Source organism: Cervus canadensis, chromosome 7, assembly GCF_019320065.1.
Source record: "Cervus canadensis isolate Bull #8, Minnesota chromosome 7, ASM1932006v1, whole genome shotgun sequence".
NCBI classification, from domain to species: domain Eukaryota; kingdom Metazoa; phylum Chordata; class Mammalia; order Artiodactyla; family Cervidae; genus Cervus; species Cervus canadensis.
The window spans coordinates 49,182,811-49,200,677 of NC_057392.1; the positions used below are offsets into that span (position 1 = coordinate 49,182,811).

Below are 17,867 nucleotides of genomic sequence, written 5' to 3' on the forward strand. Positions count from 1 at the left end.
CTACTTCACTGTACTTGAGTCACACCACTCTTTCCCCTCTGAGTGTTATGAGTAAATTGGTTTTTGGGTTTTTGTTTTTTTCATTCAAAACATCTCTCCTTACGCTAGTGATATCATCCCTGGAAGACTGAGATGTAATAAGAGGTGAATCATGTATCACCTTCCTATCGCATCTAGAATTACAACAGCCAGAGCCCTGGGGTGCAGTGGGGATAAAAGCCAAAAAGTAGAGGGGAGGAAAGAGGGAAGGGGAGGGCGCAGTGGAGTAGAGAGAGGAAGCTGATTCTTCTGCAGTCTGCTTATTTTCTTCTTCCTCCTGCCTCACCCTCTAAACACCCCTTCCCTGTTTATAAATCAGAGAATAGGAAAAATCAGACTTTAAAGACATAGTTGCCTTATGTTTATTGATGGTATTGGTGTGAATGTCATTTGTTTGAATCTTCTGACCCATCATTGTAACCCCATTAATCACAGACAAAAGCCACCATGGCATTCTCTCTGAACTCAACTGGACTAAGAAGAATGACATGTAGACTCTGCCCCACCCCCAAGTATTTGTCAAATGATCTTCACCCTGATTAAGGCTCTCATCAGTTTCAAACAGCAGAGGAACCTGGCAGTGTATGGCAATAGTTTGAAATGTGAAATCTAAGCATGCAAACTAGTGATAGACTACATAGCTGACCTTCCTGACCTCTCTCTACCTGGGGGTTTGAAAATATCATTCAATAATGTGTATCTGAGGTATTCAGGAAAAGGGATAGGGACGCTCAACCAAATCAAAATATAATAAAAGAGAAAGATAAAGATGGACCTTGTTCTAAGGCCCTCAAGAAGTGACTCTGAATATTTTTCAAATTCCCACCCACCCACCCTTGCTTTTCTAATAAGGATCACCTATTAACTTCTGTTAATTAGGAAGAAAATCTCTTCTCCCCACCCTACCCCCTTCCTCTACGGTTTCAGTGAATTCTAGACTCCTTAGGATCACTGGATCTATCTGCTTAGAACACATTTACAATGAAAACAAAACCAAGGGCCTCAGGACAGCAGGGAAGGCCAAGAGAGCAATCAATTTCTGCAACATAGGAAAAAAGGGCCCACGGGGCAAAGGGAAAAAAATAATTTGCAGAAGGCAGTTTTGGCAGCATCTTATTACAGCTTCCAGCTGATCGGGTGCAGCCAAACTAGAGACATCTGTTTGGAGTTTACAACAGAAACAAACACAGAGCAAGCATGAAAACGCTAGACACACACACAGAGACCAAGCTCTAGCAGTCCTTCTCCGCCTTGACCTCCAAACCACTCTCCCACTGGGTCAGGCTGGGTTGTGGAAGGAAAGGAAATGGGCTTTTCCACCTGCTCCCCACCCCACCCCACCTGCACTGTGACTCATTCAAGCCATGAGTAGAACTTAACTTTCCTTTCTCCTTGCTTTTCCTCTCAGGAAAAACAGAGATGCTCCCACTCCTTAGAGAACCTCATAGGGACTTCCATTAGTTCTCTAATTCTCATCTTTACAGCTCCTTGAGCTGTTTGGGAAGGAAAAGGTGAACCACAGGAGGTGGTAAAACCCTAGAAGACCTTGAAAGTTACCCCTCCCTAAATCACCTCACAGGTCTGGCAGTGAGGAACAGAACTCACCCGGCATCTCTAAGAATTGCCTCAAAGAGGTCAGAAACAGCTGATACTTACAGAACTGAGTAACTGAAGAATCTAGGCCTAGCTGCAGTACCCAGAGTTTCAGAGGACAGGAAAGGCCCCAGACTATGCATAAAGTGGATTCCCCCTTCTTAATCACCTCCAAGTCCTTTGAAGGACAAAGACTATCCTCCCAACCCTATCCCAGTCATGGTCACACCCTCTCCCGCCCATCCCCATGGCCAAGCATTTTCTGAAGCAGCTTTGGATGCTCACCTGTTCTGTTCAATTTTCCTCTTTATTCTCTTCCCCACTGGCGTGCAAACAGAACCAGAGCAGTGCTACTCTTAAAAAATAACAAAATGTTTTATACACATTTCTGTATATACAACTGAACAACATTTTACATGTCCCTTTTGCACAGCAAAAGATATAAACATTGGACTCTGAGAACACAGTTATGTACAAGAAAACCAAAAAGATGTCAAAAATACTTCACAACAGTGCAAAAATATTTTACACAGTATCACGGAGTGAGATCTTTTGAGCAGGAGCAAGGTGTGTGTGTTTCTTAAGGAAAACTTTTTCTAGGTATTAGATGTCAATAACTGTAAACAAAACGCGACTTTCTTTCTCCCCCTCTCCCTTCCCCACTAGTTATTTGAGGAATTTGGCAGAATTTCAAGGGTCTGAGTCTGAGGTAAACAACCCAAGCTCTCGCACCGAAAAGACTGGGTCCAAGGAGGTGGCATTAAAGCCTCAAACACTGTGAAAGCAATTTAAAAAAACAAAAACTGCCATGTTAAAGACAACGCTAGGCCCTCCCAGATGGCCGGTGGGGGAGGAAGTTAACCCCTCCTCCTCAGGCCCCAGCTGCCCCACAAACAGGAAACTGGCCGGCAGGCACTTGAAGCCCGCCGGGCTTTGCTAACACCAGCGGCCTTTCCCTTCCCCAGAACCCAGAGGGCGACCTCTTTCCGCTTCGTTGTAGGGTTTCCCCTCCCCCGTATCTCCACTTGCAATCTGAGCCCCGCTTCAAACACAGCCAAATGTATGGGTGTAGAGAGGGAGGGTCTGGGCCTCAAGTGTCCCATTTCCCCTTTCCTGGGGCAGCTCGGGAGGTAAGGAAGTGGCGGAGAGACGCGTGGGGGTCACGATCGGGCGCCAGGGGCGCGCACAGAACATTGATGGGAGCTCAGCCCGAGTGGGGCTCGTCTGGGCTGGCGCAGTCCGCGGGGCCGGATGGGTCCCCGGCGGTGGCAGTGTTGGCATCCGGGCCCCCTCCTTCGATGGAGCTCTCGCTACCGGTGCTCTCGCCTGAAAGCAGGCGCGTCACCCGCAAGTCCGCCTGCAGGCTGCGCACGTCGTTGCCAAAGCTGAGCTCGCCCAGGTCGTTAATAAGCTGCGAAAGCTCGGCCCTCATGTCGGAGGTGCTGCCCAGCAGCAGAGGCGACGACCCAGCCTCGGGGCCCGCCGAGACCCCGCCGCCCCCCAGCGCCTCCTCGCGGCCACTCTCCAGCGTGTCCAGCAAGTCCCCACATTCGAAGTGCATGGCCACCACCAGCGCCCGCTTCGCCTCGGCCTCTGGCTCGGCCGGCTCCCCCTCCCCGGCTCGGTCCTCCTCCTCCTCGGGGCAACCCTCCGCGTGCTCCTCTTCCTCCTGCAGCTCCTGCTCCTGCTGTTCGCCGAGCAGGTCCTCGGTGATGGAGCCGAGCTTGGGCGCACTTCGGCTGCGCTCCACCGGCGGTTTGTAGCAGCAGGGTCCGTGCAGGAGCAGCTTGCGCAGCGGCACTAGCGGGATGGTGTGAGCGCCCACCAGCTCCTGCTGCTGGTGACGCGCGTCGTCCCGCCGCTTGAGCCGTTTAAATTCCGCCAGAGCGTTGGCCGACGTCTGGTAGAGCAGCAGGGCCATGGCCTGCGCCTTCTCCGGCTTCGACACGAGTACCGCGTGACAGCGCAGCATGACCGCCTTGTGCTTGAGCTCGTGCCGGTACACCCAGGCGAAGACCTTGGGCAGTCGCGCGTCCGCCACGCAGTAGGTAACACGGTGCAGCAGGTACAGGTGGCCCGGGCGCCGCAGCGCGCGCTCCTCGGCGTGCACCATGCGGATGCCCTGCGCACTCACAGTCAGCTTCATCTTGGTGCCCTGACGGCCCGCCTCGCTCTTGCTCCAGATCTTGCCCACCGCTAGGTCGGTGCAGCCGTCGCCGCGCGCCTGGATGGTGGTGGCATTGCCCAGGTAGAGCACAGTGTAAGTGGGGTCCTCGCTGGTGATGTGCAGTTTCTTGCGCTTGGAGCGGAACATGCTTCCCACCCGGCTGAGAGCGCCTTCGGGGCACGCCCTCGCTAGCGAGCTGAGCGCCGAGTAGTGCAGGCTCACCGCGTAGCCCTTGGGCTTGGACGCCTGCCGTGGCGGCGCCTCGGCCAGCAGCTCGAACTTGTGCTTCTTCCACGGCAGCATCTCCGGAGGGCGCCCCCGCGCAGCTGGGCGGCGGCGGCGGAGCGCCGGTTGAGAGCCCGGCTGAGCCACCCGCCCCAGCCGGGCTCGGCCGGGGCAAGACCGAAAAATAAAACTCTGCTGGGAGTGGCCCAGTCCGGAGTGGGGGCGGGGGTGTGGGGGTGTATAAGGCTCGAAAACCCAGCAAAAGAGGTAGGGGTCGAATATTTTAAGATTTAACTGCAATGGGGAGGCGGGAAGGAGCACACAGATTTATCCCAGCCTGAGCAGGATCAGGGCAAAGAGTCTTAGGCAGGCAAAATGAGAGAAAGACAGCACAAGAGTGGAGCGGAAAACGTCTTTAGAAAAAAAGAGATGTGCGCGTGCAAATAAATGAGAAAGCCCCCAGCAAAAGCAGCCGGGATGATGCGAGAATACGCAAGAACTCCTCGGCGAAGGTGAAAAGGGCCCCCCTCTCACACTCACACACACTGTCGCTAGGGCCAGAAACCGCGGAAACTCAACCGCGAGTGTACCCAGGGGTCGGTACTCCCCACCTCCAAGGGGTGCTGGAGGCAGAGAGCCCCTCGGGTGAGCGGGTCCCAGAAGCAGTTCCTTGCCCCAAGTGCGCTCCGATGGTGGGTCCGGATGGCCGCGGCGGGCCCCGCGCAGCAGTACCCCCGTGGCTCACTGCATCTTCCCACAGGCAGGACGCCGGGGACTCGGGCTCCGCGGCTCACTGTTAGGGCTGGCTCGGCCGGGGCAGCGCGGGGCTCCGAGGGCCAGGCGTGCGCATGGTCGGCTCCCAGGACGGTCGCTACCTCATTTCTTTTCTCCGGAGGGTGTCTGACTGGGCTCCCGGGATCCCCTGGCTCGGCTGCCAGCCTTTGCAGCGCGCCCCCTCCGGTGCCACGAGCGGTAGCTGCTCGCCAGCCTCACATCCTTGCCGTCCGAGAGGAAGATCTCGGGTAAATATAGGCCGGCACGAACCATTCGCCGCGCGGGGACAGGGGAGGAGCTGAGACAAGGATCAGTTTCAGGCTTGGACGCCCCGCGGTTTGCCGATCTTTTAAAGGGATCTGGTTGCAGCCATTGGTTGGGGGAAAGGGGAGACCGATCCAGTCTGGCAATTTCATCCCAAATATACCAATATCCCCTATATCTACAGAAATCGCCAAGACCTGGGGTTACCCCGCAGGAAAAGCAACTTGAATTCTGACACTCCACCCCCAGGCTGAATTGCAACTCACTGAATAAATGTATGTCTCCATCGAAACTTCTGGGGGAGGCGGTGGAAGGTGGGATTTAGACTATAATATGCAAAAAGGTTGGGGAAATAGTAATTCTTTCTGTGTGTGACAGCTTTCTGAGAATGACTGGGTGCTATTTTTTTCCCCCAGAATTTTATACTGTCAAAGAAAATAAAGAAGGGAAAAGAAAACATCTTTCACTGTCTTGGAGCCCTTTCTCCACAGATAAAGAGCAGATAGTGAAAAGAGTGATGAGTGGTAATAAGATGATTGGAGTGAACACTACAGTATGTATTTGATAAATAAGCTCCTAACCCCCAGCAGAGGCCCCGCCTTCTGTCAGGGCCTAAGCAGGAGAGCAGTTTTCTGAGATATACACAGTTTCTAAATAATCCTTGTGTGTGGTTAAGAGCTCAGTTTACTTTGGCAGGCCAGTCATTTAGTTTTATTACATCACCATCACATTATGGATGAAAATTCCTAGTAAAAATTCAAATGACTTTTATTTGTTTCAAATAATGCCCACCCACCCTCCATGAGAATGATTAGCATTAATCATTCTCTTCTCTTGTGCCAGCTTGACACTGTCGCTTTAATCATCTGGCTGGCTTGACCCTTGGTTAGTAACTCATTTCTGGGCTCTTGAAACAACCAGCTTTCCTCTATGGTCTGCTCACTCAAAGCAAAACCACTTGTGGCTGGAATGTGTAATAAATGTCCGATAACCCTGCATCAAACACCCAAGCTCATCCCACAGGAGGACAATAGACCCTCCCACTCTCCAGGCCCAGGCTTCTGGGGATCTGGGTGTCTCTGGCTTTCATACCAGGTCCTGATGTCAGTACAACCGTAATCCCTCCTGGAGAGTCTCTGGCCCTCTATTTTTGCTAACTTTTAACGTTTCTTTGAAAGTAAGTGAAATTCACTCAGTCGTGTCCGACTCTTTGCGACCCCATGGACTGTATGCCCATGGAATTCTCCAGGCCAGAATACTGGAGTGGGTAACCTTTTCCTTCTCCAGGGATCTTCCCAACCCAGGGATCAAACCCAGGTCTCCCACATTGCAGGCAGATTCTTTACCAGCTGAGCCACGACCCAATTTTCTAGAGTCATTGGTACTGAATTTCAGCTTAACTAACTTTCCTGAGTACCTTTTGGTACCAGGCCCTGAACTGGGAGCTGACAGACCTAATTCCTGTCTCCAAGAAACTCCCAGTCCAGTGAAGGATGTAAACTTCACCCAACTCTGGGCTTCTGCTGGAATGTAAATTGTATGAGAGCACCCTGTCTGCCCCAGTGCCTGGCACCACTTAATTGTTGAATGAATGAATGAAACATGCATGTAAACAAGAAGATGGAATGGATCAAATGCCCTGCGAAGATCCCAGAGTACTCTGAGAAGCTGGAAGAAGAAAAGATTCTTTGTCACTAGGAAAATCAAAGAAGGTTCCACAGAGGTGGTTATGTTTAAAATGAGCGGGACATCACCAAGCAGGAAAGAGTTAAAGGACTTTCCAGATATAGCAAACATAGAACATAAAAATGCATGCACATGTGCAGTTTAGGATGGCATTTAATAACAATGAAAGAGGAGAACTTTCCTGGTGGTTCAGTGGTTAAGAATCCACCTGCCAATGCAGGGGACATGGGTTTGATCCCTTGTCTGGGAAGATTCTACATGCCACAGGACAACTAAGCCCATGTGCCACAGCTACTGAGGCCCACGTGCCCTACAGCCTGTGCTCCGCAACAAGAGAAGCCCCGGCAATGAGAAGATCACACTGCAACCACAGAATAGCCCCTGCTCTCCGCAACTAGAAAAAGCCTGCATCCAGCAGCAAAGACCCAGGGCAGCCAAAACAAAATAAATTAAATAGTTTTTTTAAGTGAAAGAGGAAAATTTCCTGATCAAACAAGGAATTCTCCTGATCATGCTTTCTGGGCTCTCCTAGTCTCTGAGAGAAGGAATGGCCTTTTCATGGCTGGCTGGGCCCAGAATGTCGTTAGACCAGAGCTATAATGACTTACCCCTCAACTGCACTGATAGGTTAATGGAGGCAAGGTGTTGGAACGAGCTGGTTAGGACTGTAATAAGCCACTTAAGCCAAGGTTAATTCCTCTTCTGCTTGCATTTTTGGAATATCTTATAGTGGCAATGAAGTAGAGAGAGTAAGTGGTCCAAAAAAAATCCTATAAAAAACACACCAAATTAACTTGTGCTAAGTAACCTTTAGCTGGTCCATATCTCAAAGTCTAGACTCTACAAAAGCAGACATCATGTTCAAGCAGTTAACATTTCCAAATTACTCAGAGGGCCAAGGGTTACAAGGCTGTATATTGTCACCCTGCTTATTTAACGTATATGCAGAGTATATCATGCGAAATGCTAGGTTGGATGAAGCACAAACTGGAATCAAGATTGCCAGGAAGAATATCAACAACTTCAGATATGCAGATGATACCACATTGATGGCAGAAAGCAAAGAGGAACTAAAGAGCCTCTTGATGAGGGTGAAAAAGGAGAGTGAAAAAGCTGCCTTAAAACTTAACATTCAAAAACTAAGATCATGGCATCTAGTCCCATCACTTCATGGCAAATAGAAGGGGAAAAGTGGAAGCAGTGACAGATTTTATTTTCCTGGGCTCCAAAATCACTGTGGACGGTGACTGCAACCATGAAAATTAAGACATTTGCTCATTGGAAGGAAAGCTATGGCAAACCTTGACAACACATTAAAAAGCAGAGATCTCACTTTGCCGACAAAGGTCCGTATAGTCAAAGCTATGGTTTTTCCAATAGTCATGTACTGATGTGAGAATTGGACCATAAAGAAAGCTGAGTGCTGAAGAATTGATGCTTTCAAATTGTGGTGCAAGAGAAGACTCTTGAGAGTCCCTTGGATTACAAGATCAAACCAGTCAATCCTAAAGGAAATCAACCCTGAATATTCTAATGCAGGATTGATGCTGAAGCTGATAGGCTCCAATACTTTGGCCACCTGATGCGAAAAGCCAACTCGTTGGAAAAGAGCCTGATGCTGGGAAAGATGGAAGGCAGAAGGAGAAGGGGGCGGCAAGAGGATGAGATGGTTAGATAGCACCACCGACTGAAAGGACATGAATTTGAGCAAACTCCAGGAGACAGCGGAGGACAGAGGAGCCTGGCATGCTATAGTCCATGGAGTCACAGAGTTGGACACAACTTAGTGACTGAACAACAATGAACAACAACCAAGGATCAGAAGGGTTTAGGGAGGAAGTGGAGGTGCTGGTGATGGGAGGTCGGGCTTGTCTCATCCTCCACGAGAGGCACCTCCTTGGGTTTCGTGCAGTGGCAGAGAAACCAGTGGTGCACAGCAGCAGGGAGGACTCCACTGGTGGGCCAGGCTTTCCAGCAGACCCAGTGTCCCAGATCCACAGGCTCACAGAGCTGCTCCTGGGCTATCTTCTTAGTAAGCTTATTTTCAACCTGGGAGGACAGAGAAGTTTTAGGCAAATATGAGCACACCGATGTGTAAGACACACACTGTGTAGACCCGAGACATAGAACAGTTCCAGAATAGACCTCAGCAAAGTCAGCTGGCAAGGGCTGACCAAAACTGCATGGCTAGAAACTGCATGGACCATAGACTGTTTTTTATGATACTGCCCCATCTACTGGTGCCAGGCAAAAGTGACACTTGGTGAAACATTTTCTCACAGAACCAGATAAGCCAGCAGTTGAATCAACACACAGCCAAGTCACAGCTGGAAAGAAACCCAGTCTCTAACATAACATCTAAGAGTAAGCCTTTTAACTTGCATGAAGCTTTGGGGCTGGCTTTCTCCCACCTTATTTCCCGCATAATGCTCTTCCTGCTTGGCCCCCCTCCCCCTACATCCCACTGAATGAACACTGGCCTCAGCCATGACAATTGACATACCTGGGATCTTCAAAGTCATTCAACAAATATTTGTTGAGAGTCCACTGTGGACGTGATGTCATTGCTGGGGATACTGCACCAAAGCAGACAGACAGGTCTTTGCCCTCATGGGATTTATATCCTGTGGCGAGGCAGATAACAAGCAAACAAATAACTGAAAAAATACCAGTTAGTGAAGAGTCTCTGAAGAAAAGAAAGCAGTGTTAGGAGTAGAAGTAGCTGGTTTGGACTGCAGAGCCAGGGAAGGCCTCTCTGGGCAGAGACCTGGATGGGATGAAACCAACCAGACAAAGAAATGGAGGGAGAACATTCCATCCTGTGATGGCCAAAATGGTCGTCATAGGCCAAATGCTGCTAATGAGCACCTGAGAAGTACTGGATCCAAATTGAGATGTGATGCAAACATGAAATACACTCAACATTTTAAAGACCTAGATAGGAATGTAAAATATTCAATAATTTTATAGTAATTATATATTAAATGATAATGTTTTGGCTATATTGAGTTACTAGAATATACTATTAAAATTAATTTTTCCCATTTCCCTTCATTAATGTGGCTGCTGGAACATTTAAAACTATGCATTTGGACAGCTTTGTGCTAGGCAGAGTGCATAGCCAATGTGAAGTCCCCACAGTGGGAATGACTCCAGTGGGTTCAAGGACTCTCCAACTTCAAAATCTTAGTATGAGATTATAGCCTCTTACCCTTCCAGCCCTCTTCATTCCTGACTCCTATCACATCAGCATTCCTCCAAGAGCAGACTCACCCCCTGGCTGTATCAGAATTCCGTGGGAAAATTCCTGGATCCCACCCATAAACCAGAATACCTGGAGTTAGAGGCTGGGAATATGTGTGCTTCAACTTTTTGTGATTGAACAGATACTAAAGTGCAGGGAGCTCTGCCCTAGCCTACTTCATTTTTCCTACTATCAACTCCTTCCTAACTTCTTATCCTTGCCCTCTTCCTCATCCAAGACCTTCTGGATGAGCATCAGGTTCACAATTTCTGTGCACTGTATCCACTCCATCCCTGGATTACTCTGTGCTCTGCTCCTGGTGTCAGAATGCTAAGTAGAATCCTCCAGTTGTTCAGACAGTGCATCAACACATTCTGACCATCCTAAGATAGGCAGAATAATCACCACCACCACCAGCATAAAGAAAGCTGAGCACAAAGAATTGATGCTTTCAACTGTTATGTTGGAGAAGACTCTGGAGAGTCCCTTGGACTGCAAAAAGATCAAACCAGTCAGTCCTAAAGAAAATCAGTCTTGAATATTCATTGGAAAGACTGATGCTGAAGCTCCAATACTTTGGCCACCTGATTCGAAGAGTCAACTCATTAGAAAAGACCCTGATGCTGGGAAAGGTTAAAGGCAGGAGGAGAAAGGGATGACAGAGGATGAGATGGCTGGATGGCATCACTGACTCCATGGACATGAGTTTGAACAAGCTCCAGGAGATGGCGAAGGACACCAGGGAAGCCTGGTGTGCTGCAGTCGTGGGGTCACAAAGAGTCGTACACGACTGAGCGTCTGAACCACCACGACGACCACCACCACCAACCTCACCCCCCCCAAAGATGCCTATGTCCTAACCCCCAGAATCTATGAATAAGTTACAGCACATGGCAAAGGGAAAGGAAGATTGTAAATGGAATTAAGATTGCTAACCAACTGAAAATAACCGGGGAAAATAGCTTGAATTATCCAGATGGGCTCATTCTAATCACCATGGTCCGTGAAAGTGGAGATCTACAAAAACATTATGCTAAAGTGAAACCCTAATGACAGAACACAGGTTGGGGATTGCCAGGGGCTGGAGGGATGGAGGAAGGGGGAGTAAGTGCTTAATGTATACAGGGTTTCCTTTGGGGTGATGAAAATGTTATGGAACTTGACGGAGGTGGTAGTCAAGTGGCATGACATTTTGAATATCCTAAATACCACTTAAAGCTCAACATTCAGAAAACTAAGATCATGGCATCTGGTCCCATCACTTCATGGCAAATAGATGGGGAAACAGTGGAAACAGTAGCTGACTTTATTTTTCTGGGCTCCAAAATCACTGCAGATGGTGATTGCAGCCATGAAATTAAAAGACGCTTACTCCTTGGAAGGAAAGTTATGACCAACCTAGACAGTATATTGAAAAGCAGAGACATTACTTTGTCAACAAAGGTCCGTCTAGTCAAGGCTATGGTTTTTCCAGAGGTCATGTATGGATGTGACAGTTGGACTATAAAGAAAGCTGAGTGCCGAAGAATTGATGCTTTTGAACTGTGGTGTTGGAGGAGACTCTTGAGAGTCCCTTGGACTGCAAGGAGATCCAACCAGTCCATCCTAAAGGAAATCAGTCCTGAATATTCATTGGAAGGACTGATGTTGAAGCTGAAACTCCAATACTTTGGCCCCCTGACGCGAAGAGCTGACTCATTTGAAAAGACCCTGATGCTGGGAAGGATTGAGGACAGGAGGAGAAGGGGATCACGGAGGATGAGATAGTTGGATGGCATCACCAACTCAATGGACATGGCTTTGGGTGGACTCTAGGAGTTGGTGATGGACAGGGAGGCCTGGCGTGCTGTGGCTCATGGGGTCCCAAAGAGTCGGACACGACTGAGGGACTGGACTGAACTGAAATACCACTTAATTATTCCCTTTAAAAGGGATAATTTTATGTTACATGAATCTCACCTCAATTTTTTTAAATGAAAGCAGGATGTAAAAGAGTTAGAGTGGTGTCATATTTTAGATTCCACCTATATGGGATATCATATGGTATTTCTACTTTTCTGACTTTTGTAGGATAATCTATAGGTCCATCCATGTTGCTGGAAATGACTTTATTTCATTCTTTTTATGGCTGAGTAGTATTCCATTGAATATGTGTACCACATCTTCTTTATCCATTCATCTGTTAATTGTTTCCATGTCTTGGCTACTGTGAATAGTGCTGCAAGGAACATAGAATTGCATGTATCTTTTTTTTTTTTTTTGCATGTATCTTTTTGAACTATAGTTTTGTCTGGACATATACTCAGAAGTGGAATTGCCAGATCATATGCCAATTCTATTTTTAGTTTTTTGGAGGAAACTCCATACTGTTTTCCATAGTGGCTGCACCAATTTACATTCCCACCAACAATGTAGGTCTCTTCTTTTTTCTCCACACCATTATTATTTGTAGTCTTCTGTGAGAAACCTGTATGCAGGTCAGGAAGCAACAGTTAGAACTGGACATGGAACAACGACTGGTTAGAAATCGGGAAAGGAGTATGTCAAGGCTGTATATTGTCACCCTGCTTATTTAACTAATATGAAGAGTACATCATGAGAAACACTGGGCTGGATAAAGCACAAGCTGGAATCAAGATTACCGGGAGAAATATCAATAATCTCAGATATGCAGATGACACCACCCTTATGGCAGAAGGTGAAGGTGAACTAAAAAGCCTCTTGATGAAAGTGAAAGAGGAGAGTGAAAAAGTTGGCTTAAAGCTTAACATTCAGAAAACTAAGATCATGGCATCTGGGCCCATCACTTCATGGGAAATAGATGGGGAGACAGTGGAAACAGTGTCAGACTTTATTTTGGGGGGCTCCAAAATCACTGCAGATGGTGACTGCAGCCATGAAATTAAAAGACACTTACTCCTTGGAAGGAAAGTGATGACCAACCTAGATAGCATATTAAAAAGCAGAGACATTACTTTGCCAACAAAGGTCCGTCTAGTCAAGGCTATGGTTTTTCCACTGGTCATGTATGGATGTGAGAGTTGGACTATAAAGAAAGCTCAGCACCGAAAAATTGATGCTTTTGAACTGTGGTGTTGGAGAAGACTCTTGAGAGTCCTGTGGACTGCAAGGAGATCCAACCAGTCTATCCTAAAGGAGATCAGTCCTGGGTGTTCATTGGAAGGACTGATGCTGAAGCTGAAACTCCAGTACTTTGGCCACCTCATGCAGAGTTGACTCATTGGGAAAAGCCCTGATGCTGGGAGGAATTGGGGGCAGGAAGAGAAGGGGACAACAGAGGATGAGATGGTTGGATGGCATCACCAACTCGATGGACATGGGTTTGAGTAAACTCCGGGAGTTGGTGATAGACAGGGAGGCCTGGTGTGCTGCGATTCATGGGGTTGCAAAGAGTCGGACACGACTGAGCGACTGAACTGAACTGAACTTGATGATGGCCATTCTAATCAGTGTGAGGTGGTATCTCATTGTAGTTTTGATCTGCATTTCTGTAATAATTGACATGTTGAGCATCTTCTTATGTGCCTATTGGCCATCTGTATGTCTTCTTTGGAGAAATGTCTACTTAGATCTTCTGCCCATTTTTTCAATTGGATTTTGTTACTGTTGTCATTGAGTTGTATAAGCTGTTTGTATGAGCAGTTTTGGAAATGAAGCCCTTGTAGGTCACATCATTTGCAAATATTTATTCCCAGGCTATGCTCTTTGCATTGAGTCAGATCAGGGCCTGACTCCGGAGGACCTTGAATAGCAGGTAGAGGCATCTTGCAAGCTGGGTGAGTCACTGGAGGCCTTTGAGTAGGGATGTGCTGTGATCAGAGTCAGAGCTCAGACGCCCATGTCCCAGCTCTGACTCACTGAGGGTCCCAGAGCAAGATGCTGCCTCTTCCTGGGCCCTCTCCTTCCTGCTTGTGAACTGAGCAAATTCCCCTCTGGTTCTAAGATCATAAGAAGCTATGTTGGCTTTCTAAGACTGCCATAACAAATTACCATAAACAGAATGGCTGAAAATAATAGAGATTTTTTTTTCCCTCACAGCTCCTGAGGCTAGTAGAAGATAGCATCCTTCCTTGCCTCTTCCTAGCTTCTGCAATCCCTGGCATTCCTTGGCTTGTAGACACATCAGCCCCATCTCTGCTTTCCTTCTCTGATGATGTTCTCCCCCGATTTTGTATCTTTTCTGTGTGTGCCCAAATTTGTGTCTTCTTATAGGGACATCTGTCATTGCAGTAGGGCCCACTCTAATCACATGTGACCCTGTCTTCACTTTAGTACATCTGCAAAGATACTATTTTCGAATAATATCTTATCAGGTTAAGACTGGAATCTCTGTTATTGAAAGACAGCATTCAACTCAAAGCAAAGGCCATAGTACGAAATTGCAAGGGTAAGAGAAGAAAATAGATGAGATGTCTATAAACTCTGGAGGTCATCCTGTGTCCTAAGGCCCCAAAAATGTTCTCACCATGACTTTGCTTGCCCTGAAGCCCCACCTTTAATGCACTGCTTGCTTGGAATGTTTACCACCTGAAGAAGGGCCTGGCAGAAATGCAAAGGCATAAGAAGGCAGTCAAGAGAAGTGAAACTATGAGCCCTGCAAGTGAGCCTTTCTCATCAGCACCACCAGAGGCAAGGAATGAATGTTAAGTTTGTTCCCTCAAAAGACAGAGGACAGAGAAACTGCTCTGCCTGCATGGTTATCTTTAAAACTGGAGCCTTTAATCTTCACATTTTCATTTGTGCTAGTAAGTTCAGTTCAGTCACTCAGTCATGTCTGACTCTTTGCAATCCCATGGACAGCAGCATGCCAGACCTCCCTATCACCAACTCCCAGAGCTTGCTCAAACTCATGTCCATCGAGTTGGTGATACCATCCAACCATCTCCCCTCTGTCATCCCCTTCTCCTCCTGCCTTCAATCTTTCCCAGCATCAGGGTATTTTCTAATGAGTCAGCTGTTTGCATCAGGTGGCCAAAATATTGGAGTTTCAGCTTCATCATCAGTCCTTCCGATGAATAAATACTAGTAGTACTTGTAAATAATAATGACCACATTTCCTAGATTGTTAGATCATGATGCCCTTGACCTTTACATGACAAAGAGGGCAGGATGTTCTCTTCTTCCGGGGTTATATAGTGAAGGTACCATGCTGATATTGCCAGCCTAGGCACCTTCTCTGAGATCATCTTTGTGCCACTATTATTTCAAATACTGGAGTGAAACAAAGGGTGGCATAAGCAGGAGGGGCAAGGAGTCTATTAGGTAAGAACGTTACCTAATTGAGCACCTTAGTGATTATCTATTCCAACACCCACTTTCAAGCATGAGCCTACTTGAGAACATCCTGATGCTTGATTATTTAGCCTTTGCTTAAACACCTCCAGCAACAGAGAGCTCACTCCCTTTCAAAGCCGTCATTCCATCTTTGAACCACTCCAATTGTAAGAAGGCTTACACAGGTTGAAATGGCAACTCTGTAGTTCCTCCCTATTTGTTCTAGTTCCACTTGCCTTGTCAGAACAATCCTCTTCTGGCCCTATGACAGTCCTTCAGATAAACAGAAACGGCCCTATATACTTTCTCCTGACTCTATTCACACTTCCTCCAACTTTTTCTCAATTCCTTGCCATCCAAGCATACCTGCTAATATTATCAATGTATCTATTAAAATGATTTAGGGGAGGGACCACAGTTAGAGACAAATAGTGAAATCCCAGTGGTCAGAAGGCCTTCCTAGTGGATTAGGGTCTTACTGGTGGTGTAGTTCATCACTCCACCACTGACTTGAGCTATTTAACCTTGGATGAGTCCCTCTGTTGGACTGATGACCACTACAATATAAGCTAATGGGGGCAGGGAGTTTGTCCATTGCTGAACCCCAGAGACTAGTAATGAATGAATGAATGAACAAATGAAAGAAACCTGGCACTTTCCAGCTGAAGATTATAGAGTTGCTGATTATTCATTCTACTAGGAGCCTTCTTTATTTTGTATTACTCCACTGAACTTCACTGGATCTCAGTTTCTACTGCCAAAAGTTCAGAAAACTGATAGTGCCCTTTCTTACTTGCTGTTGTGAGGGAAAAAATAATTTTCAGAGTCATCTGTGAATAAAATACTCCAGAAATTCCAGATATAACTCCAAGAGTTGGGAAAAATTCATGGGTTCAAATACAGTACACATAGGATCTTGTAGCCTACCCACCAAACGAGAGGTCTTTTACATGTTCATTGAACACACAGTGACTTGCACAAGCAGGAAAGCAATGTTTGAAGTGACTCAAACTTATCATTTATAGTCACTGTTGAACTATTGAAACTTGCTTATGTGTGGGAATCCACCCATTTTTGACAGGGATAAACTGAGAATCATAGATAATCAAAGGGAGTTTCCTACTGATTCAGTGACTCTGTGGAGAGTGCCAGACTTCTATTTTCACAACTCTCAGTCTTATGCAAACTGCTTTAATGTCCTTGTGGAAGAAGTTGGTGTAGAGAATGGGAAAGAGGGAGGGCAGGGTTACAAGCTTGCCTTGGGACAATTTTTCTGCCACTGATACATTGTTGGCCAAGGGGTGAAAACAAAACCAAAACAGAAACCCACCCACTCACCCCTCTCCATCCCCAGAGAGAGGTGGAGCCCAGAGGCACGAGAGTGTGAAGTTGGAGCGCAGAAAGCTACTCCAAGGTTTATTCCTACATGTGGGTTTGGGGGACTTGGAATTACATTTGTTGAATCACAGTAAATCAAGAATGAGGAACACCCCATATTGCTATTTGGAAACTGAATAGGAGGCTCCCAATTTCCAAATCAATGCAACGTTCTCCAAGAGTCAGCTATTTAGGGAATCTTGGCCTCAACAGGTCTCAGCTATATGGGGTATTAGGAAGATCTGACTAGTTTTCCAGACACAAACATTTCCACTGTCATGACAAAGCGAGGAGAGTTTGACTGGGTTGTGTTGTTCCCTGAAGTGTGTGGGTGGAATGGCTTTTGTAGTTAGAGGGTAGGGACTGGGCTGATTCATCTTTGCAACTTCCTCACTCAGGAGCAGCAACCAACACCTTCTCCACCCTTCACCATCACCATCATCACTCCCCGTGTCCCCATTTCACTTTGTTCCTCTGAATCTGGATCCCACAACCGTGTTTCACCAGCATCCTCAATTCCCCTTCCTCCTTGCCCTCTCACTGAACTAGCCTCATAATCCTTCAGTATGAACCAATTATACATCTGGAATCTCACCAGCATTGTCCAGTTGTTGGGGAAAAAATTGTTCAGTTGTGAAAATGAACACAAAATACTAGGCAATGATCTTGCAGCATTATCTCATTTACTACCTCTGCAGGACAGGAATTATTATTATCCTCATTAACCAGATAAGAAAGCTGAGATTTAGTTCTTTGTCAGTGGTAGATTTGAGGAGTATCTCAGGGGGGAGTAGATTTTTTTCATGCTTTACTTATTTGTCAGCTAAGAGTAGTTGTTGACATTTTATGATGTCAGTGTCTTTTTGATGCCCTATCTATCTTGATTAAATTATCACTTTATTTGATCCAGATTTTTTGAAGCCCAGGAGAAGAATGACAATAGAAACCAAAAGTGTTTGTTTTCCTTAAATCGCTGAGGGTGACAAAATCTGGAAAAGGAAATGAAGGTGAAGTCCCAAGTTTCTAACTGAGCTCTAGGTGGCAGGTTTGTTTACATCCTCTGATTATTATTGTCACTAGAATAGAAAGTTCATTGAATCTTGCTTTATGAGTTAGTTTTGTCCACTGAGCCCTGGTGGTTCAGAGGGTAAAGCGCCTGCCTGAAACGCAGTAGATCCAGGTTTGATCCCTGGGTCAGGAAGA

The 17,867-nt window shown here is 46.8% G+C and overlaps 1 protein-coding gene across 1 annotated transcript; it reads right to left on the reverse strand.

Moving 5' to 3' along the window:
- Window positions 1-1,920: 1,920 nt before the first annotated feature.
- On the reverse strand, window positions 1,921-5,038 carry FAM43A (family with sequence similarity 43 member A). The gene has a single exon (XM_043473316.1). It carries the CDS (start codon window positions 4,100-4,102, stop codon window positions 2,837-2,839), a length of 1,266 nt encoding a protein of 421 aa, XP_043329251.1. The 5' UTR covers window positions 4,103-5,038; the 3' UTR covers window positions 1,921-2,836.
- Between the last annotated feature and the right edge of the window lie 12,829 nt (window positions 5,039-17,867).

Coding starts and splice junctions, on each gene's coding strand:
- FAM43A (XM_043473316.1), bottom strand. CDS start 4,102: ATGCTGCCGTGGAAGAAGCACAAGTTCGAGCTGCTGGCCGAGGCGCCG.